This window comes from Vidua chalybeata, chromosome 4, assembly GCF_026979565.1.
Source record: "Vidua chalybeata isolate OUT-0048 chromosome 4, bVidCha1 merged haplotype, whole genome shotgun sequence".
Taxonomy (NCBI): Eukaryota; Metazoa; Chordata; class Aves; order Passeriformes; family Viduidae; genus Vidua; species Vidua chalybeata.
In genome coordinates this window covers 9,217,325-9,244,627 of record NC_071533.1, presented here as the reverse complement: position 1 = coordinate 9,244,627, position 27,303 = coordinate 9,217,325, and the positions used below count along the sequence as shown (strand labels likewise).

Sequence of the window (27,303 nt, the reverse complement as noted above, 5' to 3'; positions counted from 1 at the left end):
AATTGTATATTAGGCTTGAGAACCTGTTTCATTAGCCAGACAATGATCTGCCCTTGTTTGTGAACTCATTGGGCCTGCAAAGTTTAGTGTTCCTTTAAAAACTGCTCAGCAAGGGAAGATTTGAAGACTAAAAGGAAACTCTAAACTAGTTTGTTGTTGTTGTTGGGGATTTTGGGGGGTTTTCTCATGCTTTTATCCCCTCCGATTCCATGGAGCTCTTCTGTCAGAGATTGCATTGCCACTTATGCACACAGAGGTCTAACTACTGTGCTCCTGCTGAGGAAAATCCCTTGCATTAAAAAACAAAAAAAAAAAAAAAAACAAAAAAAAAAAAAAAAAAAAAAAAAAAAAAAAAAAAAAAAAAAAAAGAAAAAAATACCACAAAAAAACCACAACACCCTAGAGTCTGAGCAAAGCTCTTCTTTATGCCCAAAGTGCCCTTCTTTTCTCATACTGTGTTTGCTGCTGTTAACTTCTACTAGAGGAACAGATATTTCAAGAATCACTTTAGACTTAGTTCCACAATGACTGAAGACCAGTCAAAAGAAACATCCAGAAATAATAAGCTGTAAAAAGGGAAATGCACTGAGCTTGATTCAGGATTTGTTCCTTTCAAATTTCTTTCATCACTTCTGTGGCTGGAAGCATGGCAGGGTGAAAACAGGAGAAGACTTTGTGCAATATTTTGAGGTGGTGATGGGTAATCCATATTGCCATCAGTACTAACCTTAGGATAAAAGATTTAAAGAAATGGCAACACAGGGACTCAGGTGTGGGGGGTGTGAAAGGAAAAAAAAATCAGAAAGGACAGTCAGATTTATGTAAACCCCCTGAGAGTGCACTGAAAATCTCTGTGATGAAAAATTGAGATTGCTCTGAGTGAGACTTTATTGAAGAAAAAAGTCAGTGTTATGTAAAGGGAGACAGGTTAGCTGGGTCACTTACCCGTCTGTCCTGATTTTCCCTGTTCTTTCCCTGAAAGTGTGTGCATTGCTGTACAAGTCTCTAAGTCTGGCTCTGAAGTGAGATACCATACGGATGGGAAAGCTTTTTGGGACTTGATTAACTTGTGCTGCTGTTAGTGTCAAAACCTAAGGCAGTATATGTATGTAGATTGAATTAAATGAGTTAAAATTAAATGAGTTGATACTCTTTAGATAGTATCAAGCTCAGCTTGTGATTTATTTTAATTGAAGTTGTTCAGATGGAGGATGTAAAGAAAAATCTTCAACTAGATTGAATACTCTAAAACCTAAATAAAAGTAAGTCTTTTATAGTTTCCAAGAGTCCAGATTAAGTCACTTGGTGTCAAAGTGTAAGAGGAATTTTCATACATGAAACACATTTTCAGTTGAGTTAGTGATATAATCAGAATCATTAAGTTCTGTACATCACACTTGTTAAATACTAAATGAAAATTACAAAAAGCTCAGGAAAACAATGGTGTCAGGCAGTTCTGTCATTTTTAAGCCTGAGCAATGCATGAGCCTTAACACCATAAACTACTTGATCCTTGGTACCTTCTCGCTAAAATCCTGCTGAAAGGAGCAAACATCAGGGATAATTCAGCTCCTGAGGCAGTTGCAGTGGAAAGCAGGGATCATTTCAAGACCAGTTTGGAGCAGATTAATGAAAAGAAGGCTTAATGAGCTACGGACCCCTAAAAGAATGCTGGACAAATCCACCCCTAATGAGGGTGGGGAGATAAAAAAGATTGTGAGAAACAAGTCAGGACCATTAACCTTGGGCTGTGAAGGAGGTTCTGGAGAGCCTAATTCTTGTCACAAGGTCAAGCTTTTACAAAGCAATTATTAAGGATCTCCACAGTATCAATATACAGGCACACACACGTGCTCAAAGCCTTTTAACCTTGGGGACTCTGGACTCATTTCCCTTCTCTTAATTGTCTTTTCCCCCCTGCTTGCACTGCTTGTAAAATACATGTCCAAGTTTTTGTAGGAATGATGTGTCTCCTGGCTTGTGCAAGAAATTGTAGTTGTAGTTGTACTAATCTGCCCCAAACTAAAGGGGAGAACCAGATATATAATAGAATAATAGAATTTTGGGGTTAGAAGGGACTTTAAAGACTGCCTATTGCCAACCCCCTGCCATGGGCAGAGGCGCGTTTCACTAGAACATGTAATGTGCAGTGCTGGACAAAAAGAGAAAAAGAAAATCTTAATTTAAAGCCTATAGTGTGACAGAGAAGTCTGGCATGATTACTACTGTAATTTCTGCCCATGCAACTGAGGTATAGAATTTTACAAGTTTACAGAGTAAAGTGTTGGACAGTACTGGAAGAAACATTTCTTTTACATAAATATGTTCTTATAAATGACCAGCTGCTGAAATAAGTAGCAGAAAACAAGGAAAGTTTAGGAGTTTTGTGGTAAATATTATCTGTGCAATATGGTGTCAAAGCCTGTTCAAAATGTGAGTAATTCAACTTAGTTTGATTATTTCCTTTCTCAGAAACCACCGCTATATACTAAAATTATTTTCTTTTATAACTGGAACACAGTTTGTGTGATCACATTTATAACTTGTTGAAATTACAAGAACCAGCAATTTGATCAGCTGTAGATTTCCACATTTTAAAATCTGGGATGATTTTCTTTTTTCCAAAGGCAAAAATTCCGCTTTCCTTTCTTTGTAGTACCAGGACCTGGAGTTCCTGTCAATTTTTTTGGAATAACCACATAACTGTTATCACCTCACTGTTTGCTTCTGCTGAAAAAGGGCTAAGCTAAAGGTACAGAACACTCTCTGCCAAATTTTTGTGCTCTGAAGCTTTTATTTTCCTCGGCAGCCTGACATCTTACCTACGAAACAATACAATACTTAGTGATCAGATCAACATGAATCCTAATGTCATATGTATGAAGATGTTACATTTACAACATATGTAAGCTGCCCATCATGGTGCAGAGGATCAGAAATGGGACATCACACCATGATCAATATGATCAAGTCAAGCCAACTTTATTATACAGAAGCCTATATTTATAACATATTCTGCTGTCCGCACTCCTCTAGCTAATACATGATTGTTAATCCTCACTGTCCACGCAGCTAAGATTAAATGCTGATTGGATCACCCAATTCTTCACGCGTATTGCTGTGGTCATCTGGCCCAGCCTTAGTCCTCTTTTTTTTTTTTTTTTTTACTTTCCTGAACTTTGGTGACAACTTTGCTGATTCTCGCTGACTCTTCTTTTTTCTGTCTTCAAGGATTCACTGTCCCCGTTCCTTTGAACTGGTTACTTTGTTACCAGAAGGCTGGATTGTGCATCTGCTGAATGTGTCCATTGTCCTGCAAAAAATCTTCAACAATTCCCCCTTCTTGTTTTTGCACAAGCCAGACTGAGTTAATAGCTCATTCAGTTATCCTGTGTACACGTTGCAATAAGCAAGGCACTATAATCAAAATTGCTAAAAGAATGCAAAACATCATAATGCCAAAGCGTACTAAGTCCTTAAGCCAGCCTGTTGTGCCCCAAGATTTTAGCCATTCGTCAAAAGAGTTCTCAACAACTGTGAGCTTTTTCATATTCTCTTTAAGCTGTGAAAGCTTCTTGTGAATGGATTCAGAGTGATCAGAAAGATTCATACAACACATTCCTTCAAAATCTTCACACACATGTCCTTGTGCCAGCAATAAAAAATCTATGGCAGCTCTATCTTGTAACACAGTGTGGCATATGCTACCTACATCAGTAGTGAGTTCATTCAGTACTGTGGATGTAATGTTAATTTGTTTCCCTGCCCAACATGCCAGTCGCCTCAGCTGTGTAAGGGCCTGTGATGAAGCTACTCCTGGTGAAAAAATTGAGGCTAGAATAACCGATGGAGGTCCCCACAATTGTACATCATCTCTACATTCAGGACCCCATTGATGCACACTACGTTTTGAATGCTGAAATTTGTGACTGATGTTAAGCATCTGTCGGATACTAGGGGAAAATAATGTTAATTTTCCAAAATAATATGATCCTCCCAATGCTTTCTGAGGTACTGCAGGCCAGGCTCTATCCCCACAAATAAGGAAAACTCCAGGAGGTAGCATCCTTACTGATTTTTGCTTTGGGGGTACGGGCCATACCCAACTGGCACAGTATGCCGTGGTATTGTAATACAACAACGAAATAGGTGATATCCAGGTGCTATCAGTTTTTGCTTTTCCCAATTTCTCACTGACCATGTTCTTGCTTTTGTAATCTCCAAAAAACAAACAATAATTCCCAGGCATTGATCCTAAAACATCCAATTCCTGTGGTTCCATACCTGTAGTATTTAACTCTTGAGCAATTGTGAGTGCTTGAATTCCTAGAGTGTTTCTGAGGACCCCTAGTTTTTCACATCGATTTCCAGTAATGATCCCATTTTGACTGACATACCAACTCGACCAGGCCTTACTTAAATTGTTATAAATTGTGGCTCTGGTCCAATATCCAAATTCTTCAAAGGAGTCTAAAGGAACACCAATTAAACATGTGCGAAATGGATCAGAGGGTGTAGCCAATGATAAGCAAAAGGATTTCTGTCCTGTTTTGTTGGCCCATGTGACCCACATGTTCATTCGATGTTCAATGTCATATAATCCCTGTGTTTCCCTGATCATTGCACAGATTATCATTGTTATTACCTGCCAAATTATTGCCATTGCCATCGCCATCATTGTTGACCATGCCTACGCCTTGCCCAATAGTCTTTGGCCTTGTCCCACTGATTGTCAGAAATGTACTGTCCTTGTGATATTGTTATTCTTCCTCCACACTCAGTAGCTGTTATCTGACTCTGCAATATAACCTGATTTGCTATGGCTTGTTTAGCCAAGTGCAATTGAATCCAAAACAGCTCTCTTTGGTCTTGTGTTTCTATCCAAGACAAATCCTGGCTAAAATTCTACTGCTGTAAAAGCAGTCCCCTAAGAGGGGCAGGTGAAGGCTGTCTTTGATTATTAGGCCCTAAAAATATTGCTAGTGCGCTTTCTGGGGTAAGTATGTTAAGAATGTTAAAGCATCTATTGCATGCTAAGTTAGTAGAACTAAATTTCTACTTTTTCTTTTGAGCTAAGGTTAGATTCTTTTCTTGACGAATTTGTCGCCAAGTTTTCAAATTACATTTTGTACAATGAACCTGAAGCCATGACTTACATGAGTATCCATGCACAGGACAAGCATTTTCAATCTGATTTACAATCTGTGATGGAAGTGGTGGCAAAGCATCAGTACAGGTTACAGTTACTCTAAGTCCAGGTAGCCATCCTGCTCCTGCAATCTCCAGCAGCCGCAGGAAAAATTCCGAGCATTGATCAGCCGTCAGGTGTTGGAGAAGTGGATCCAGATGTATCCAGATTCGGTGCGATCGCCAACGTTCTGCCTCTGGGGACAGCATGGACTGATGTCGGTGTTTTCAAGTAGGGCTTTACCCACTTAGCTGGCACACAGCGAATACCTTTATCTGTAAGTAAGCACATATAACCTCTTCCTATGATTTTCACTGTAGCTGGTCCATCCCACATCCCCGTTTCCAGGCTTTTGAACATGACTTGAATACCATCAGGTAATTCCTCACTTGGCCTACATGTGAGGGCATGGTGCATGTGCACAAGAATAGGTAGTTGATCCCTATCACCTGTTGTTCTGAGATAATTAAGCACAAAAATGGCTTTAGCTGTTCTTTCTTCCGGAGATAACCCTATAGTTCCCCCCTTTTTCTTTTTGCAGCATGCCCTTGAACGTCTGATGGGCTCACTCAATAATTGCCTGACCTGTAGGGTTGTGTGGAATACCAGTATCATGTTGAATACTCCACAAATTACAGAAACGCTTGAAACTTAAGGAACAGTAAGCAGGGTCATTGTCAGTCTTAATGGCTAGAGGAACTCCCAATACTGCAAAACAATTGTACAAATGTTTTTCAACATGACATGCTGTTTCCCCTGTTAAAGGGGTAACCCATATAACACAAGAGAAAGTATCTATACAAACACATACAAATTTCTTTTGACCAAATTCTGATACGTGAGTTACATCCATTTGCCATAATTGCAGAGGCTGGGTACCTTTTGGGTTAACACCAGTGCCTAAGCCAATGCCATTCTTTTGACAATCTGGACAGGATCGTATGATGCCAGTGGCATCAGTAAGGGGAATACCAAATTGTTTAACCAACATTTTTGCAGATTGATGTAAAAAGGCATGGGAATGTTTTGCTTGTTGAAATTTATCAGAGGTTGGCATTGGCCATACAGCAGCTACCAATTGATCAGCTCGAGCGTTACCTTCAGACAAACTGGGGAGATTTTGATGACTACGAACATGAGTAATAAAGTAGTCCTGCTGACGATGATTTAAAGTTCTGAGCAATCTGCTGAGAAGGGAATATAAGTGTTTATTACTCACCTCCTTAAGTACTGCCCTCTCAAGGCATTGTACACAGCCAACTACATAAAGTGAATCAGAAACAATGTTAATGGCCTCATTATCCCAATTTTCAAAAGCCCAAATGACAGCTTTCAATTCCAATGTTTGCAATGTATCTTTTACTTCCCCCAAAACAGTATGCTGTTTCCATGATTTGTCTTGCTGCCATGTGCAGGCAGCCCTTTTTGACCTTTTACCTGCATCAGTAAACACTTTCATCCCAGACACTGGACTCTCAGATCTCCATGGTCTGTCCTCCATACGCTGATGCTCCAACAAGGATAACACCTGGTGTCGTGGATACATAATGTGAACCTTTCCACCATAATCAGCAAGAGCTATTTGTAAGGGTACAGAATGCCTAATTCCCCATTCCAAATACCAGTTAGCTAATGGTACTGCAATTGCATGTGGTTCCTGACCCCAAATTTCTAAGACCCTTCCTCGGCCTTTCATGATTAATTGAGCAAATAGTTCTATGCGAGTGGTAATAGTTCTAGGTTGTTTCAGAGGTAAAAATACCCATCCCAAAATAGTTAAAAGGTTAGCCCGAGTCTGTGTCCACTGGCAAATCAAGGCAAAAGGATGCTTAGCATAATGGTCACCCTCTTTACTCTGGTTGATGATCATCAATTGAACTGGAACATCCTCGATCATCCGATGCACATGTGCTGTAGCAACCTTTGAGGCTATGTGATCCAAGGCCTGCTGTTGTCTCTTTTCTAGGGTCTGGCATTCATCTGCCTGAGATGAAGTACCTAATAACTATATTAAGGGTTCAAGTGCTTAATTAGTTATTCCACATATGGTTCTAATCCATTGGATATCTCCCACTAATTTCTGGACATCATGTACAGTTTTAATTTCAGAAGTAATGGTGATTTTCTGTGGTCTCACTAAAGACTGATCAATCTGCCACCCAAGATTCTTCCAAGGAGCAGAATTTTGCACCTTTTCAGGGGTAATTTTTAATCCCCTTTACTCTAACAAAACTCTCATGGTTGTTAACACAGTTACAGTGGCTGTTTCCCAGCCACTAGAATATCATCCATATAATGATAGATGATACACTCAGGAAATCATTGCCGAACTGGTTCTAGTGCCCAGGCAAAGTAAATTTGACACATACTAGGTGAGTTACGCATCCCCTGGGGCAAAACTGTCCATTCATACCTTTTGTACAGCTCTGCTTTGTTAATAGAAGGAACAGAAAACATGAAATTATTAGTATTTTCTGGATGCAGGGAAATGGTGAAAAAACAATCTATAAGATCAAGGATTAATAGACCCCATGACACAGGTATCATGGTAGGAGATGGAAGACCAGGTTGCAATGCACCCATACTTAGCATTACTGCGTTAACAGCACATAAATAATGTAACAACCTCCATTTCCCATTCTTTTTAGGGATGATAAAAATTGGTGTGTTCCATGGGTTAGTTGATGGCTTTATGTGTCCTGCATCAAGTTGTTCCTGCACTAATTGTTGGACTTTGAGCAGCTTTTCCCTTGACAGTGGCCACTGATCAATCCACACAGGTGTATCAGTGATCCAGCTAATTTTGAGGATTGGCTGCCCTCCAGTGGCCGCTGCTAAAAAGTCTGTGTAACAATGGTAGCTTTTAATTGACTTAGCAAATCCCTGCCTAGTAAACCCAACAAGTTACCTGGAGTTTGCATGACATAAGACCTTGTGGATACACTTACTCCATCTGGGAAGGTAAAAGTAATTACTTCTCTGCTCGGTTGAGTTGCCTGGGTCCCTCCGATTCCTGCAATGCCTAAAACAGGATTGACCACTGGCCAATTCTTAGGCCATATTGTGTTTGAAATGATGGCTACATCTGCTCTGGTATCAATTGTGAGCCTCTTAGTAACAGAGTTACCACTGGGAGGTGTTAAGGTTACCTGTTTGGTTTACCCCTTGTGATGTCCATGGCCCAATATACTTCTGGATTACCTGTAGAGACAAAGCTGCCTGTCCCCCACTCCTTGAAGTCTGTACAGGGGACACAAGACTTAAAGGGAACAAGTTGAGCAATTCGTGAACCTTTAGGAATAGATACAGAAGGGGAAAATGTCCTAACCATTATTTTGATAACCCCTTGATAATCTGCATCAATAAACTCAGGAATTATACCCAGTCCTTTTTTGCTAGCAGATGATCTCCCTAAAAGGAAAGCACTAAGCCCATTCCCCAAGGGGTCCTTTACATTAGTCTCTATTAAGTGTACGGCAGAATCTGTGATGGTGACATCTATTGCGGTTTCCACATCCACTCCAGCACTTCCAGAAGTTGCTGACTGGAGTGAGTAAGTCCTCCTGTGGTTACTGAGCTACCCATGCAGCTACCCGAGCTTGTGTCTTGGCGCGCAGGGCCGCACTCCACTGTCCGTTTCCCTGGAACCGACATTCTTTAGTATTGTGGTTATCTTTTCTGCAGATGGAACAAAACTTTTTCATTGTTGCAGAGTGGCACTGACTCCTAACATGTCCGATTTCGCCACACCCAAAGCACTTAATGTTCTTCCCTTCTGCTTTCTTTTGCAGTTTAAAAAGCAACGGGTTTACTGCACCCTGTACAGCAGCTGCTACATAAGCTGCTTTCTGCCTTTCTGTAGTTCTAGCCATAAATTCCAACATTTCCACAACATCTGCTCCCTTTTTTAAGGTACCAAAAATCTGCTGAGTTTTATCATTGGCATTATCAAAAGCCAGCATATTAAATAATTGTACCTTCGTGTCTGAGTCCAGATCAGGATGATCATAGATAGCTTCATGTAACCGATCTACAAATTTATCAAAGTCCTCATTTGCTCCTTGACGAATTTGTGTAAAGGACTTTGTGTGTAACCTGTCTGGGAGTGTAAGAATGGCATTATATGCTAATTGTTGGCTCATATGAAAGACTTCATCAATACTTCTAGCTTGAGCAGTTGCAGTAGCCCAGGGTCCATTGCCAAGCAATTGTTGTGCCGTTAAGCCATACAGAGGGTCTCCCTGAATTCGAGGTTTTGCTGCCTCCTGATTGCATTTTGCTTCCCAACTTTTATGAAACTGAACTTGTGGGGGGGGGGGCATTATCAGTCTTTCAAGCATTTGAACATCGGCTGAAATTAATGTGCAGAAAAAACATACTGCAGAAGTGACTGTGCAATTTGGGATTTTAAGCCATATTGTGAAACTGCAGCCTTCAATTTCTCTAAAATTTTCCGATCAAATGGCTCCCAGGTTCGACCCGTAGGATTGGTAACCACAGAGAATGCTTCAATATCATTCGGGAGTAAAGTCCCTTCCACGATAGCCTCAGTTATAACTCCCTTCCATTTCCGTTTCTGAGCTGCTTCTATTTCAGGGTCGCATTCCAGCTCTAACTCCTCATCCACAGCAGCATAAGACAGAGGTTTTCGTCTAATCAGCCCCAATCCTGTCCTCACAACAGAATGTGAGGGTGGTATTCATCTTCCCTTTTGCCTGTCAAAGTGTACTATTATTGGCAGATCCCTTTCCTCAAAAGAATATTTCCTTTTGGGGACAGCTGAGTCTTTTTGTTGAATCACTAATTTTTGTAAATTGTCAGCTAAGGATTTCAAATCCTCCTTAATAGAAGCACCACTCATAACAACATCACTGTCCTCATCTTTTTTACCCAATGTATGGTTTTCTTCTAAGTTACTGCCACCTACTGTTTTTTTGCTTTGAGTATAATTTTCCCTTGATTTACAGTCCAAGCCTCCGTGGGAGGTTCTGGCTCCCTCATTCTCCTTCTGAGCCGGGGGCGCGGTTGGGATAACACCCGATTCGGGAGTGGAAACTGAGCTGAGGGGTTGTGGACTGTGTGAGGGGATATCTAAGGTCGTAGAGAACAGTTGCTGGACTGAACTGACTGGAAAAGCTTGAGGCTTTGGATTTAAATCAGAAGCAATAGCATAGCTGCACAAGCTGCTGCTGTTGCACGCCGGTCAGGGTCTGCCAGGTTCTGTCGCCCGAGCGAGGGTCTGAGGCAGAGAGGGAAGGAATGGCCATTTCCCCCACGTGGAGTGGGAAGCGTGGGTCGCTACCACCCCACCACAGATCTCTGTGACAATAAAACCTTCCCACTTTCCTTTGTGGGTGATTTGGACATTCCTTCCCTCTCTGCCTCGGACCCTCGCGCGGGCGACAGAACCCAGCAGACCCCGACCGGCGTGTCAGCAGCAGCGGCACGCGGGAGAGAAGTGGCGGACCTGGGCATCCGGGGGGAGGCGGCACCAAAGGGTGCCGGAGCTGCTCCAGACCCAGGAGAAAGAGCGCAATGCCGCAGCTGCTGCAGCCTTTCTCTCTGCCTTCATAGCTCACAGCACTTCTATGATAGTTTTCCACAAGGTAGCATACTTAGACGCCTCTTTTGATTCAGTACCCCCAGACGCAACACAGTCCCATAACATTTGCCCCACAGCTTCCCATGTCAAAACCTCAAAGGTGTCCTGCGCTCCTGCTATGAGGTTACAGTCCCAAGCCCAGTAAATTAGTCCCTTCAGAGTGGAAGCCTCATAGTTTTGTTCTCTCTTAGAGAGGATATGTTGGAGGAGTTGCTGGACCCCATCCCTCTCACAGTCCGACACCATCTCCTCCCCGGCCACTCACCTGATCAGGGCGAGATTCAAGTGGTCTTCACATGGATCTGGAGCTCCAGACTGCTACTCTTTTCCTCTCGCCGGGGCAGTGAGGATACTTTCAACCGGCTTCCCCACTTCCTGAAGACTGTCGCTGATCCTCTGCAGCCAAGTTGCCGTCTTTAGGTCCCTTGGACGTGGACGGTATCACATCGCTTGGGTCACCAGAAATGCAGAAATGTGGTGCAGAGGATCAGAAATGGGACATCACACCATGATCAATATGATCAAGTCAAGCCAACTTTATTATACAGAAGCCTATATTTATAATATATTCTGCTGTCCGCGCTCCTCTAGCTAATACATGATTGTTTATCCTCACTGTCCACGCAGCTAAGATTAAATGCTGATTGGATCACCCAATTCTTCACGCGTATTGCTGTGGTCATCTGGCCCACCCTTAGTCCTCTTTTTTTTTTTTTTTTTTACTTTCCCGAACTTTGGTGACAACTTTGCTGATTCTCGCTGACTCTTCTTTTTTCTGTCTTCAAGGATTCACTGTCCCCGTTCCTTGAATTGGTTACTTTGTTACCAGAAGGCTGGATTGTGCATCTGCTGAATGTGTCCATTGTCCTGCAAAAAATCCTCAACAGCCCATTCTCAAGGAGTGGTGTAAGTGAAGGCAGAGAGGCCTTGAGAATGTGGAGGATCTGGAGGGGAAGCATGTGAGGAGTGGCTGAGGTCACTTGGTCTGTTCAGCCTGGAAAAGAGGAGACTGAGGAGAGGTCTCAACTCAGTCCACAACTTCCACATGAGACGAAGAGGAAGGGCAGGCACTGATCTCTTCTCTGTGGAGACAGTGACAACCCGGAGGGAATGGCCTGAAGCTGTGTCAGCGAAGTTTTAGACTGGATAGTAGGAAAAGGTTCTTCACCCCACAGGGCATGTGGGCACTGGAACAGGCTCCCCAGGGAAGTGGTCACAGCACCGAGCCCAACAGAGTTCAAGAAGTGTTTGTTCAATGCTCTCAGGCACAGGGTGTGACTCTTGGGGATGACCTGTGCAGGACCAGGAGTTGGACTCGATGATCTTTGTGGGTCCCTTCCAGTTCGGGATATTCTGTGTTTCTAAATCTTACAGAAGTAAGGTCGCCTTTTTTTGTGACCTACGCAAGCCAGGGCAAACACTGCACGAGCAACAAGATGTACAGTAACAACCCAAGAAAGAGGTGTAAAGTTGTCTTCTATGCATTTTTATGCATTTACTATGCAGACCTCTGCAGATAAAAATGAGATGAGCTAGCATTGCTGCACATGGCCAGGGAAAAGCTGGCCTGCCAGGAAGGGATTGCTCCAATCTATGGACTTTTACAAAGGTGCTACCATCCTGTTTAGTCATCCACTTGAAATTGGTCACCATAAAAATTACTGAGAACTACTCATGATAGCAGCACTAATGGGACAGGTGAAGATGACTTGCAGGTATGCAGAGGAAATACAAGTTTTGGAACAAGGATTATGGGAACTGGCACTGTAAGAAGAACACCTTTATTTAAAAACACAGTGCTTCAACCACTTGACTGAGGCAAGAAAGGCTTGATGGCATCAACAAGTACATTCTAGAGCAGTAATGATTCCCAAATAGAAAAGGGCACTCAGTTGGAAGGGATTTTGTCCGTGTCTCACATATCCTGTGATCACATAAGCAGCTGAGATTGGTGTCCTGATAAGCATTACTTTAGACTGAATTGCTTCCTGGTGAAGGTAGGTTCTAATTAAAGTATGGAACCACTATTTATTTCAGGTTAAACTACTAAATATTACATATAGTGTTTGACTATCATAGCTAAAACATGCAGAAAGACTGAACAGTCTCTTGAATAAATGAACAGCTGTACACTTTTTTGTGGCAAAGAGGAGTGAGCCATGCTAGACATTTTGGCAGAGTAAATTAACAGCAAGTATTTATTATACAAGGATGGCATTCATGTTGTTGACTTGGGTAATAATAAAAGTACAAAGGAATGCCTCCTTAAAAATAATCAAGTCAGTTCCACAATCAGTTCAGCAAACTACTGAACAGTGGGAATTGCATCTTTCCCTCTGGTTTTAAGAGAATTTCTTCATGAAGTGCAGTTTGAGGTAGGCAATGGTAAGGAAGATTAGTGTCATGCAGGCCAGAGCCAGGTGGTTCTGCCACAGGCCCCAGGTGCTCGCATCAATGCCTTGATTCTTCAGATACTCCTCTCCAGTACATGGCCTACAGATAAATACACGCACACATTGATAAGCTTAGTCACTTAACAAACCACTCAGCAGGATCTAGGAAGATCTCTAGAAGTTGTAATGTGGTTGCATGTGTGTAGTAGGCCAGGCAAACACCAGCTATATATCAGTGGTTAATTTTCCATTTGTAAATTTGCTTTTCTTGTAGCTCCAGTTTCACGTAGGAAGCTGAAATGGATTTTGTGAGGCTGTACAACTGTGTGTGTGTGCATAGCTCTCACTAAATACAGTTTGAAGAAAAGTAAGAAGCATAATGCAGATATTTCTAGTGTTATAAATACTAAATATGACAACAAGCAGAATGTTCCATGCAATCAGAATGCAAAAACCCAGTCAAAGGCTCCTTTTCCATGTAAAAACTCACAGATTCTCTGGTCATTAGTGTGTATCTCATATAGTCAGACTGATGTTCTAGGACTTCTAAAGCTGCTGATGGTGGGATTCATTTCAGTGTACCAAAATACTTACATCTGGCCTGTCTGTTGATAGCTACTCTCACTGCTTAAAACTGTGTTGTTACTGCTGCCACAGAAGTTCAGACCAGTCAACTCATTGATCTGTAAAGCCTTTTAAAATAAAAGAAACAATGACAACAGAAATTAGTAGGTAAATGAGTAATACATTAACAAGATGAGATATAATGCAATTAAAATTCATCCTAAAAATGTACTGGTGTCACTATTTTATTTGCCAAATCCCCATTTTTTAGCAGAGTAGCAGAGTTCTTTTTTTCTTTTAAGATAGGAATGCATATAGCCTGACCACACATGGTAAAGCATGCACCACAACAGGTTTTACCACTTCCCCCAGGCCAGACTATTTCTGCACAGGCACAGTAAAGCCCAAATTTCCCTGCAAAGCATCACTCCGGCTTAAATTTTCACAAATTAGGAGAAAAGCTTTAGCCTGACAAGTTTTTGTTTGATTGATGGAAAAGACAAATAGAAGATTTTTACTTTTTTGGGTAGGGATAACATTGTTCTTTACTTTGAAACATTTCTGTCCAGCTGAAGTCCAGTGAATGTAGTAGTTGTGTCTCTCCTATGAGGTGCTTCCAAATTACAGAAATGAGCTCTTCTAAACAGCAGGTGGTGCTAGGTGATGAGAAGCCCTTCTTGTTTCAAGATACTGCACAACACTCCGAGGTTGTTGTACTTAATTAACTTTCCTTTTGCTCATTAGGCCATCAAGTGTGAAGATTTCATTATCATTATTAAAGACATTCCTTTCTAGCAAACCATTTCCAGGTTTGTACACAGGAAATCAGAGCACTTACTGTCATTCCATATCGAGGGATGCTAAAGTATTTGAGCCAGGAGAGCCAGGACATGACGCTTGTGAGATTGACCAGCAACCCAGAGAAAATCTAGAGGCAATGTTTACCAAAAAAAGCCATAACAAACAAAAACAGATTACAAATCTCTCACATGCTTTTATCATGTGTCCTTCTCTAACTCTTGACTTTGCTTCCTCAGATAAAAAGGAATGGGAAAGCATTCCTAGAGGAAGAAACTCTTCCGGCAGAAGAACAAAAGGGAAGGATTTATATGTTATCGAGCTTTGGGCCATAACCTCAGGTCCTTCCCCCAAAACAAGTAACAAGGAATGCTTTCCCCTGTGCAGTAAACCCATGTGCTTCCTGTTTCGGGGTCCCACATGGGTTCACATGAACTCTCTGCTGCTCCTCAGTGTGGGACTGCTCTGGGTTTTGCCTGTGTGGCCTGAGTCTGAGGCAGTGTGGATTTTGGCTGTAGGTTCAGCTCTGCCTCATCTAAAGCCTGTCTCCTGACTGTGGCTGTGTGTTGCCCAGTTTAATATGCCCAAGGTGGGCTCTGCAGCTGAGGAGGACAGCTGGGCTAGTGGTCTCAGAAAACAGAGGGCTGCAGGTCATGTTCTCATCCATTTAACATTTTCCTTTCACAAAGTTAAGGGAGAGAGAATGAAATGTAGCCCTAAGTGGCTTTCCTACTTTCCAGGCAGTTTCTGTTTACTAGAGCCACAGAGAAGAAGTCAGAGGAACCATTCTCCTCCTCACACCCACCCCTCCAGCCCCTCACTTCTTGTTCTTTCAAAGGACAAATCAGAATACTCCACCCCACAGCATCAGAATACTCAAATCAAACAAATCAGGATATGTTGACCCCAACAGACTTTTTGCAGAATTCAGCTGAACTCCATGCTAGAAGGATTTCTGGATTTCAGCATTTCTGGGGTTTCATGATCCAGACTAAAGAACTGAAAAGTGCTACTCACAATCATAAAAACAAATGTAACAGTCATGAGTAGGTTTGCTATAGCGACCACGCTCTGTCCTGCTGCAATGGCAAGTGCCATGGAAGTGGCTGTGTAGGACACCATCATAAGAGTGAACATCATTGTAAAGAAGGCTTCTACTGTTGGTTTCAAACCTTAAAGATCAGAACAAAAAGGTTTTCAGAATGATCCTGCTGAAAGCTTTGCCATAATCTGAACAATATCCTGACTTTCCTAGTATGTCCTGCTTAAAAATTACACCTTGTCTGCCAGCACAGGCTGTGTCACTGAGACCCAAGACTGCTGTGGTGTTTGTGACAGCCCTTACGTGTCTGTCTTGACAGTGGAAGAGAGGATGAATAAATAGTATGCCCAAAACTGCAGTAAGACTGAAGATAATAGAATGTGTAGAAGTATTGTACTTCACACATCCAAAGTGCCTGCAAGTTGTCCATCAAAGGAGAAACTTCTAGTGCACTTCCATGAGCAGCAGCTGTACAGCATTTCACTAGTTTCCAGCAGAGGGCTCTCCTAAAGAGCCTAGCAGCCTTGAGGTGGTTATGGATTCAGTAGCAAGGTCTGTTTCACTCCAGTTTCGCAGTTTCAGAGCGTCTTGCTGATGTGGCCTTGTTTCCTATTCCTTAGGGTAAAAACTCAGACCAAAGCCAAAAAACTGGTATTAATTCACACAGTATTAAGATCTTAAAACAAAACCTTTTCTTTTAGGTGTTCTTGCAAGGATCAGAAAAGTATCTTGTAAAAGTCATCAGAAGCCAAGAAGGCCATAGATGAAAAGGAATAAGTCAAAACTATGTAGTAAAGGTTATGGCTTCCTTCTAGGGACAATGAAGATGAGACATGTCACAGATTCTCTGATGAATGCTTTAATCTTTGTGTCTTTTCTGTAGAAAACAACATGGTGTGCTAAAAGTAAGCTCAGTAGCCAATGCCACACCAGTGTAGGGATTTCGCTTATATAAATATCCATGTATGCATACACATCTGTAAGATGCACGTGCCATGATTTATTGGGGGGGTTGGAATGAGACTGTAGGAGACCATACTTGCCTAGCATGAAGTAAACTATGCAGGTGAAGATGATGCTGGGCATAGTCCTTATGGGTATTAAATCAGCTATTAGCTTTGCTATGAAGTATACAGATGTTCTGTAGTACCCACTGATATATTCATGCCTGGAACACAGAGACAGGTACAGCACATTACAAATCTAGCCACTAAAAACCAGTTTGATTTTCATCTCTTGACAAATGAATTCTAGCTCAAACTGGATGAAAATCTTTCATACTTAGGCTACAACGCAGCTGTCCAGTAAACCTATGCACTATAGAAATGGTGACATTTTCATATGCAAGTCAACATGGGTACTTGTGCACATAATTTTTAGTAAATTTATGTGTCATGTTATTGAGACAGAGAGCGTAAAGTTTGAATAATTTTCATATTTTATACAGCATAATATGCATAGCTTTAAAGAATCCAGTTAGATGATATTTATTGTCCTCACTAGCAAGTCACAAACTTATTAATCAATGCCAAAATTGAGTATTCAAGGATTTTTTACCTACTGTGTCAATAATATTACACTCCAAGCCGGTTGTAATCATAGGTGCAAACCTTTGGGGGGGTTTGCAGACAACTCACTAGCAGACTAACAGAGTACATTTGCAATGAGCACTATCATTGAAATAATTTGAAAATTCTGCACTAACTGTACTTAAATGACATTTACAGCAGGTCAGACAAACTCACAGTCTAACAGCAGAGTCTGGTAAATGTTTTTGTATGTTTTACTTACATAAATATCTTCTTTTCCACAACAAAGAGTTCAAGAGCTGAGACGCTGCTGAAACACTGGTTGGTGGTCAGAAAGAACATTGCACCCACTCTGCAAAATAGCAAAACAGTGAGATGTTATTTAAAATGAGATGTAAATGTAGTGTTTCCACAACAGAGTACATAAATCCACTTGCAGTGCCTGAAGTTTGGCAGTGTTTGACCTCCCATCCCAAAATCCATGGGAAAAGTCTTGGCTATGAGTCTGAGTCTGTAACAAGCCTGACATAGATGTGGTACAGTCATTATTTGGTTTTGGCATGCAATGATAATACATTCTCTGATGCAGTCAAAATATAGAAAATCAACTGAGGTTTCTTTTGAGGGACTGTGGTTTGGTATTTTTTCTTGATGTAATTTCCTGACACATTAAACATTCTCAGATAGTGAGGCATTTTTCTGCTGCAAACTAAGAGGAACCAAATAAACAGTGTGAGAAGTAGTTTTCACATTTTCCACAAAAAACTTAAGGCACTTCCTACTCAATTTAAAACTGGGCTGCTTTTAAACAAATGCTATGAAGTCTTACAAGATTAAGAACCCAGAGGTTTCATAGTGGCAAACTCATGTGTCAGGTCAGGTACATACAGCTGTCAAAATGATACATAGAGCAGCATAATTTGAAAATCTCTCACTGCTGGTAAATTCAAGTGTGTGAATAGAAACAGTTGCAAGATTACAACTTTAGTTACCTAGGTTTATGTCCCCACAAGACTGTTTATTTTAACTGTCCCAGTTCTGCAGGGACCTTGCTAGAGGAATAAAATCACATCCTCACTTCCAAGTCACACAGGCTTGGCCTTACTGATGTGAAGGGAAGCATTTGTTTTAAAGAGGTATTAAGCTCCTCTAAATGGAGCTTTATCAAATTTTTGAATATCCATTACCTAGACTGACTGACCTGTTCTGTAGTCCAGCAGAGTTCTCCTCAAGTCCAAAGAAGATGGCGCCTACAATCAGTCCCAGAAAAGACGTAATACAAAGCTAAATGGGAAAAAGAGAAAGGAGGAGGGAAAGTATCATTCTCATTGCTTCAAAGGTTTTCCTGACTGCCAGGATGAGGATGACAGTTTATTCTCATGCTCCACACTGTGTAATTACTGGGCTCTATCATGCATCTTACTCATGGGATTGTTTTTAATGAGATGCTACAACAGGGCTACAGATATATTGATATTTGCAGTCTGTAACTTTATTACAAAAGTTATTATTTAAATAACAGCGGTAACAGCTGCTGCAAGGATGTCACTTAAAAGACTGAAGTGTGTGCATCACACTTTTTAAGTGCTAAATGCAAATGACAAAACATCTCAGGAAAACAATGGTGTCAGGCAGTTCTGTCATTTTTAAGCCTGAGCAATGCATGAGCCTTAACACCATAAACTACTTGATCCTTGGTACCTTCTCGCTAAAATCCTGCTGAAAGGAGCAAACGTCAGGGATAATTCAGCTCCTGAGGCAGTTGCAGTGGAAAGCAGGGATCATTTCAAGACCAGTTTGGAGCAGATTAATGAAAAGAAGGCTTAATGAGCTATGGACCCCTAAAAGAATGCTGGACAAATCCACCCCTAATGAGGGTGGGGAGATAAAAAAGATTGTGAGAAACAAGTCAGGACCATTAACCTTGGGCTATGAAGGAGGTTCTGGAGAGCTTAATTCTTGTCACAAGGTCAAGCTTTTACAAAGCAATTATTAAGGATCTCCCTAGTATCAACATACAGGCACACACACGTGCTCAAAGCCTTTTAACCTCAGGGATTCTGGACTTGTTTTACCTCCACACCAGCCATTTATTCACTCATTATATATAACATGATGAAGATAATTTATACCCCTGGCTACAGTCTGACTTTTCTATTGGCCTCTCCAGAACCGCTGAGAATTGCAGTGGGAGTTTTGGTGGTGCTGTGGTTGCAGAATTTGGCCCATGAATTAGGGGATTCCCGAGGATTAGTCAGTCTGCAGCCGGATATTCTTCATTTTTGAAATCAATATGCAGCTCTGAAGGAGTCAACACTTTTGGTTCTGATCCTTCAGAAAAAGCAGCACTAACAGAGACAGTGATTATCTTTCATGGCAGGTGCTGATCCCCATTGTGGACTTAATGACACCTTATCCAGAAGACATCCTCACCAATATGAACAGTCAAATAACCAAACAGCACACACTTTACTAGACTGCAAAAATATTTTTGCACTTGAGCCAACTGCTAGCACTTCATTTTGTGCTGAAGTTTAATGAAGTATGCAAATGCAGTCTGTTAACTTTTCCTGGCGGGGGAGAGGATTTGAGGCCAAACCCCACAGTGCCAAGCCTGGACAGTTAGAGTCAAATCTGAAGAATGTTCTTGAGCAAATGTGTGAAACTACTTGGGACATAATGTGGTCCTGGATGGGAGCAGCAGAATACCCTGCTGGGACAGGTCTTGCCTCTCAAAGTCTTTCAGTAGTCCAAAATTAATTACTGAACAGTCCCACATTTGGGAGCATTCAGGACACCTTCCATCCCCAGATTCCTAGACCTTGAGCACTCTTTCTTCAGATGCTTACTGCAGTCAAAATATCAAGAGGCAAAACCATCCCAGTGACTTATCTAATATTCCAGGAGCCAAATAAATTGAACATATACTACAAAACCATAGATACAAATAGCCTTACCTGAGCTATGGAAGCCTGAGGGTTTCCTATCAGGTTTTTAAATGTGCGCCTGGACACCCATTTCAGCTGGTGGAAGAAGGAATTGGCATATGTGATTTGCCGGAAAAGTCCTTTGGTTTTCTTTTTATTTCCTGAAGAAATGCTCTCTAAATGTGCTTTTGTTTCTCGATAGTAGGCAGAGTTTGAGTATTTTTCTGCTAATTGCTCAGCCAAGGTCTTATCATATTCAGAGCATTCTTCAGTGCTCTCTGCTGGAAAGATTGAAAAAACAGAAGAATTAAGATGCACACAAAGTTGCAGTGATTCACTGCACTCAGTCCCATAGCAGACAGTTCAAAAGAGTTGGTATAAATAAGACAAAAAAATCAGTGTTTTTCCGTGCAAATTCTCCCACAGGCAGCAGCCTCTCAGCTCTCTAACCAGGCAAACCCTTGTCTGCCCAGGGAGTTGCAGCTTGGCAGCAACATGACTTTTAATCAAAAAGTGATTTTTACATCCCCTTTGCCCCAAAGGTTTCTGTAAGTAATCTGTTTCACAGATAATGACATAATCCTGGGCTTCCCAGACTTTTAGATCCAGGTAACCCTGCATGTGTCTACCTTGGTCATATATAAATTTCAGCTGGATCTCTTTTTTTCTTAACTATGGTACAGTGTAAGCTTTTTACAATGACAGATATGATGTGTCATATCTGCCAGCTATATTTGCTAGACCCTGATCAGAGCATTTTTGTAAAATGATGGCTGGTCCTTTGGTAAAGGTATAATGAAACTGTGTTTGGGCACTCAGCGTATTCATTACTTCAATTGCCTTTTCACTCCTCTGAAAAGAGAGCAAGCTATTACTGAGTGGCAGCAGAAAAGTATGAGAAAGCATGCTCCAAAAAATAGGTGAGAACTGATTCATTAGTTTGGGGATAATTTCTGCCTTAGCACAACTTCAGGGAAACATCAGATGAGCAGTGGTACCCTATGTCTACCCCTTCCCAGCCTGCTCAGAGGAAGGAAAACAGTAATCTCCTAACAGAAAAATTTTTACATTAGGTAAAATAGTCAAGTCATAACTGCATCAAATTATGTCCTTAACTGGAACAATTATCCTGGTTTATCATGTCTGCTTCTGCAGGATTTCATCTGGTTTGCCTTGAAAATCAAAGAAGCTCTTTCTGTGTGCTGAGAGCTACCAAAACAGTTTCTTAAATTCCTATTCCCACACATGTTAGGATAACTTGACCCAGCTCTGGGTTTCATACCTGTGTTACTTTCATCAGCCTTGTTCATTGCCACGGCGGTGGAGTCTCCATTGATGACGTCCAGGAAAAAATCGGCAGGGTTGTTGTAGGGCTCGCACTGGTAGCCTGTGGTGACAGTGACACTGTGGTGACAGTGTTGTGAGCCCTGGGTGGGGTTGTGTGACTGGCCAAGGGCTGTGCTTGGCTGTCAGGAGCACAGTCACACACCCTGCCCATGGAGTGGCCTGCACCAAAGGCATGGCAGCCTTCGGCAAGTCCATGCTTTCTTGAGGGATGAGTGGCACTGCCGGGCAGCACCGTCAACAAAAGTGAGGTGACAGCTGGCACCGTGCTCTTCCCAGCCCTAGTCCAGGCTTTCTCTAATTAAGATGTACCAGGAACAGCTCACCCAAAACCACATGTGAGTCAAGAGGAGAAACACCCAGAGAAATGCTCAGACTTTAAAAATGCTGGACTTGCTTGGACATGCTGTGTCCAATTCTGGCCCAGAGCTATTGGCATTTCACTCGAGCTGCTGCAAACCAAAGGTTGGCCCTGCTGGAAGTAGTGCTCACCAATGGACTGAAAGTATTCGATGGCATGCTGGGCTGGCCCATGGTACAGCATTCTCCCTGCAGCTAGCAGTGTCAGCCTGTCAAACAGTCGGAATATGGAGTACCGAGGCTGGTGGATGGAGAAGATGATTGTCCTTCCTTGTTTTGACATCCTGAATATGAAAAATGACAGAGATCTCAGCTTTGCAAGTTGATTCAGTGTTTAGATAAGAGCATTTGAAAGTTCAGTTAAGTCTTGATGAAATCTGATTAACTTGGTATGCCAGAGAAGGGAGAAGAAAGGAAAAAAAAAAAAGAAAAAGAAAATATTTAGGTCATATTTACAGTGTCTGTGTGAGAAAAGAATTCTCATTTTGGAGAGAGAGAATTCATTCAGTTTTTTTCCTACCCCCATTTGCATCCTTGGCTCACTGGTAAATAATTACATGTCTGAATTCCCTGTTTGCTCATTTGAACTGCAATTCGAGTCAAATACAACTGAAGTCTAGCAGAGTGAAGTGCTGAGAACAGGAAGGCCACCACCTTTTCAGTAACAGTAGGACAGCATTAGCAGTGCTAGCATCAAGTCCTGTAGTTGGTTCATCCAAAAACAAGATGGCAGGATCCGTGATGAGCTCCATCCCAATATTGGTCCTTTTCCGCTCTCCTCCAGACACCCCACGAGAGAACTGGGTACCAACCTAATAAAAAAACCAAGAAACTTGTCTTGTTTGGCCCAAAGAGAAATCCTTGAACAAACACTATCATACCCACGTGGCAGTATTTGGGGAGAGTTGTAAGGAATTTTGGCCCTACACTCAGAAGCAGATGTAAATTGTTGTAGCAGATGTTATCTCACACACAGCCTTGTTCTTAATGTTAATATTACTTGAGGTCTTGTCTTTTTCTCCAGCCACTAACTTTGCCTTTCACCTTTGTCTTTCCCTTTCCTTTTCCCTGAAATGTAGTATCATATGGCAGCACCAGCACAGTCTGTACAGGTCTCCATAGAGAAATATCACTAATTATTGTATTACTGAAACATCCTGCTGAAATTTACTTTTTTTTTTAATCTGCCATGATGAGTAATTTGATTAATTAATAAACCACTTACTACATTTTAAGTAACATGTTTACAGGCCTTACCTTGGAATCTGCCACTTTGCTCAAACCCAGTTCCTTGATTATCTGATTCACTCGTTCATTTTTTTCCTGTTCCTTCACTGACTTTGGCAAGCGGAGTGCTGCTGAGAACTTCAGATTTTCTCTTACAGTCAGGGTTCCCATGACCACATCATCCTTCATTAAAAAAAAAGGGTAGATACTTGTGGTTTCTCAGCAATTTCTATTCATTCCTCTGAGAACTGTATCTACCTATGTTTTGTGCTGTCCTTGCATGCAGAGGGACAACAGCAGCAGCCAGAACATGCAGTAAGGTGCATCTTCAATGCCCATGTATAGAAGAGTTTGGATTTCATGCACATAATTATATTTGCCTTAATTCATAAAGCAACGCCACATAGGAACAGCCTCCATCATGCATGATATCAAAATATATAAACAGCAAAGTATTAAAAACAGTCCCTTATGTATTCTTACCTTATTCAGTTTTCTTGGAGGTGTTGAGGGAGAGACTCAAGGGCTGAAAGGACCTAAGGAGCAGCTACAGCTCAGGTCATTATCACAGAGTGTTAGCCTGTGCAACCTCAGCCCACCGCAGGTGAGAACAGGGAGAAAAGAGGAAAGGTAAAGAGAGGTTGGGTCCATGTGGGTTAGGGTGATGGTGTTCCCAACTTGTTTTGTCAAAGGAGGAAGGAGGGGAGGTTTTTAGATACCATCTGCTTGTCTCTTGCAAAGGGAATCTGTCAGTTGTGGGAAGTGGAGATTTACATGTGGTTTGAGAGACCACCTTTCTGTAACATGCTGACAGTAATTTTAAGGAGTTTTCCTCGATTCTTGGATCAAGGCAAGGTGTTTGCAACACAGCAGCAATTTCTTTCAATAGAATCCACAGTCATAAAAATTGCTTACCTGTACTACGTACCCAGAGGTACATTTAAAGTTGGCGGGCTGAGGAGCTCCATTGATCAAAATGTCACCAGAGAGCCCACGTGGATCCTTCCTTGCAGCCAAAATGTCCAGTAGCCTAAAGGAAAAGTTTGTTACTTTGTCAGATGAACATGCAGGAGGCAAAGATCTCTGAACCACAAATCCAGCTCATTGAATGAACAGCTACATAAAAGCAGATCACATGAAATGTCTGCAATCTAGAAAACCCCCAGCAACTTTCAAGGACTGAGTTGCTTTTGTCCTGGATTCCTAAGGAAATGAGATCCATGCAGGTCCATGTCCATTTTTTCAATAATTTGAGTTTACCCTCAAATTGGTTACACATTAGCAGAATGGTGTGTAAGGAGTGATTGTCAGTAAAGTGTGGACTAAAACTGTATTTCACCTTTCTCATATAAGCTGATTGTCTTTTGGAATTCAATTATTTCTCAGAAAACAGTGAGACTTGCACAGTCCTAAATAAAAACTCAATCTTTCTCTGAAAGAGAAGTCCGTTACTGCTAAATGTGCACAGTTTCATTTTCCCCTTGGTGTAATTTCTGCGGAGGGCAAAGGGGGCACTTACGAAGATTTACCACTGCCAGTGGGTCCCAAAATTGCATTCAGTCCTGGTTTCATAATGCCACTGTAAGATAAAATGGATAAGTTTTACCAAGTAGTTAGGGTGGGGTTATTTCATTGCCTGTTTCAACTGGTAGGCCAGTGTAACTTATCTGTACGACTACTTTCTGCATGCCATTAATTTTGGAATTAATGAAGCTGCCTAATCACAAGCAATATTTAAGATCAGATTTCACCTTAACTTTTTATTCCTAATTCAAGAAAAACTAATAATCATATAAGGAAGAGAGAACAGAAACATGACTAAAATGTAGCAAAATCTGTACATGTATTTTTACCACATGGATCTCTACAAGAGAAGCACGCACTTGCTTTAACCATACTCAGTTCTAAAAGTATTATTCTCTCAACAGAGAAAATAGTAGTCCCCGTAGGCAGAATAAACTAGGGATTTTTCTGCACTTAAAATGCAGTTGATAGTTTCTTTGTATCTGACATTAAAGCCCCACTAATCAAAAGCCAGATGGAAAATGTCACAAATGACCCATGTAAGTCAACTGAGGTACCACAACACATGGCTTTTGAGAAAAGCAATAAAGCCTTTAAGAGATCATGTTTAGCAGGTGTGGAAATTCCCTGGGCAAAGAGTAGGATAGACAGAGCTACACAAAAGGGTGAATATTTATGATAGAAACTGGAGTTAAGGAGCTGAAAGTCATGGTTAGCTTGGAATGGCATATTGTATGCCAATGCCTTGCCACCGAGTTTAACTACTGATTGTGAATGGGCAAGTTTTATTCACTGATTATTGAACAAAGGCTATAGTGACATGACTGCTTTACTGCAGTAGTGCTCACTATTGGGGAAAAAAACACAAAACAACTCAAAACAAAACACAAAACACAACAAAAAAAAAGCCAAGACTACAGAAATCTTTGCATCTCTCCAAAGTTAACCTGACCCTCACTTACATTGATGTATTAAACATTTTACGTTAAACCCCCCAAGAAGTTAACCTTTCCCAAGGCCACCTAAGGGAAGGAGACAACCTTGAAGGATAGGCTGCTGGTATCTCAGCTAAACACCGTGGCATAGTGGGAGGATTGCCAGGGAATGTAGAGCAAGCAGAGCTGGTTGGTGTGCCCAGTGCTGATAGCAGCCAAGAGAACTGTACCCCCAGGGCCAAGGGAAGCGTGCTCTCTCATGTACAGGCTCAGCCCAGGGACTGAGGACCTGGGCTTAAGCACAGCTGACAGCAAACACGAAGCAACCACACATACAAATAATTTTTCTAAATCTTGGTCTGCATATTGTGCTGAATGGCTCAGTGACATGAGTGACGTCAACTCTCCGGACACAAATAAAACTTACATGTACTCTAAAGAGATGTTTAAATACGTACTTGACATCTCTCAAAACTTCTTTTCTGGTGGTTTTTTGGAAACACAGGAACCCAGTCTTTGTCTTCACATGGTAGCAGATGTTGTGGAAGGTGAGCACACTTCCTACCCTGCCAGCCAAGTCTGGCAAGGACTGCATTCTACTGGGAATGCCATTTGTACTGGGTTCTGACATCTGAATGCATAGGTGTGGCTGGTCTTCTGCCATCTTTCCTCTGGACATGAAACACAGGAAAGAGAATATTTGATTAGGTATGATGAGGAAAGGTGTGTCTTTTGGGCTCAGTGTTTGGCACGGGGCCCATGGTGGGCCTGGAAGAGGCCATTTAGGAGTGTCTCTTTTGGATAGGAAGGTTGGGTCCTGTGGGCTCAGAGCTGAAGATGACACGAAGTTGATGAGGGTCTGCCCGGTGCAGGGAAATAGAAGAATTTCCCTCCACCCTGATGGTCTGCTGGGGTGGGCTGACCTTGGGAGAGCACAGCTGCCCACCCAGCTGCCCTCTGAAGTGAATATTTACTCTGGCACCTGGACTTCCTTCTCTAGGGTCTGTTTCTCTCACATTTTCTCACTCCTCTCTCACAGTTGCTGAACAACATCTTTTGCCCTTTCTTACACATTTCCAGAGAAGCTTTATCAGCATCACTGACACATTCAACTTTGCCTCAGCAGCCGGAAGTGGCTGTGTCTGCCACAGCACAACCCCAGAATCTTTTCCCACAGAATTCTCCCCCACCAACTACCCCTCACCAGCAGCACCTGGCCACGGGCAGCAACTGTTCTATTAATCTAAATAATTCTGCGAAGGATATAGCAACACGGAAACTGACACTGCTGCCAAGTAATTCTCTTCCTTGGGTTTGATTTCCATGTGAAAACTAGAAGGTAGTTGTAGAATAATTAAAGTTATCTCACCTACTTCATGAGCCAGGCTTCTGCCTGTGAGCCATCCACGTGCACAGTGGAGCATCCCTGGCTGTCCCCGTGCACACAGACCTTTGTCTCCTGTGTTCTTCCTTAAAGGCCATCTGGGGGAGAGGTAAGGTCTGGCCTCTCTATATAACATGTTGACTCATCAGAGTCTATTCACTTGAAATGTCACTATGGGGAAATATTTGCAATGCAATTGTTCATGGGAATCAAGAGGGTAGATGATCAGCTGGGAGCTCTGGGGTGATCAGCTCCTACCTCAGCATAGTTACACTGCTTACAGTAAGAAAGGAGGCAAATTATAACACAGTTTCAAACAGGCTGAATGAATTTAAGAACCATTAGTAAAAAGAACCTTGAAAAAAAAAAGCCATTTAATCTAACAGGCTCATATGGTCACACAAAAACCCAAACCCAAGCCCTTATCTTGTCAGTTTGCTAAAGGTGCTTGACAGACAGCTGGGTGCTCCTTGGTGGCTATCAGCA

General features: G+C 41.8%; 1 protein-coding gene and 1 long non-coding RNA gene across 2 annotated transcripts; both read right to left on the bottom strand.

Annotated features, from left to right (window-relative positions):
* Nucleotides 1-2,809: 2,809 nt before the first annotated feature.
* On the bottom strand, nucleotides 2,810-12,640 carry LOC128787012 (uncharacterized). Its single transcript, XR_008430535.1, has 4 exons — nucleotides 11,056-12,640; nucleotides 6,626-6,716; nucleotides 5,157-5,463; nucleotides 2,810-3,313 (listed from the first exon to the last, which is right to left on the bottom strand). It is a non-coding gene; the product is annotated as an uncharacterized LOC128787012 (long non-coding RNA).
* Nucleotides 12,641-13,039: 399 nt separating this feature from the next.
* Nucleotides 13,040-26,064, bottom strand: LOC128786930 (broad substrate specificity ATP-binding cassette transporter ABCG2-like). Its single transcript, XM_053940671.1, is given in 16 exon segments — nucleotides 13,040-13,285; nucleotides 13,288-13,314; nucleotides 13,819-13,875; nucleotides 14,586-14,675; nucleotides 15,563-15,717; nucleotides 16,631-16,755; nucleotides 17,379-17,468; nucleotides 18,318-18,400; nucleotides 20,074-20,324; nucleotides 21,335-21,430; nucleotides 21,880-22,031; nucleotides 22,402-22,559; nucleotides 23,005-23,157; nucleotides 23,890-24,004; nucleotides 24,494-24,553; nucleotides 25,892-26,064. Coding segments are annotated over 16 exon segments (1,938 nt in total). The 3' UTR covers nucleotides 13,040-13,132.
* Between the last annotated feature and the right edge of the window lie 1,239 nt (nucleotides 26,065-27,303).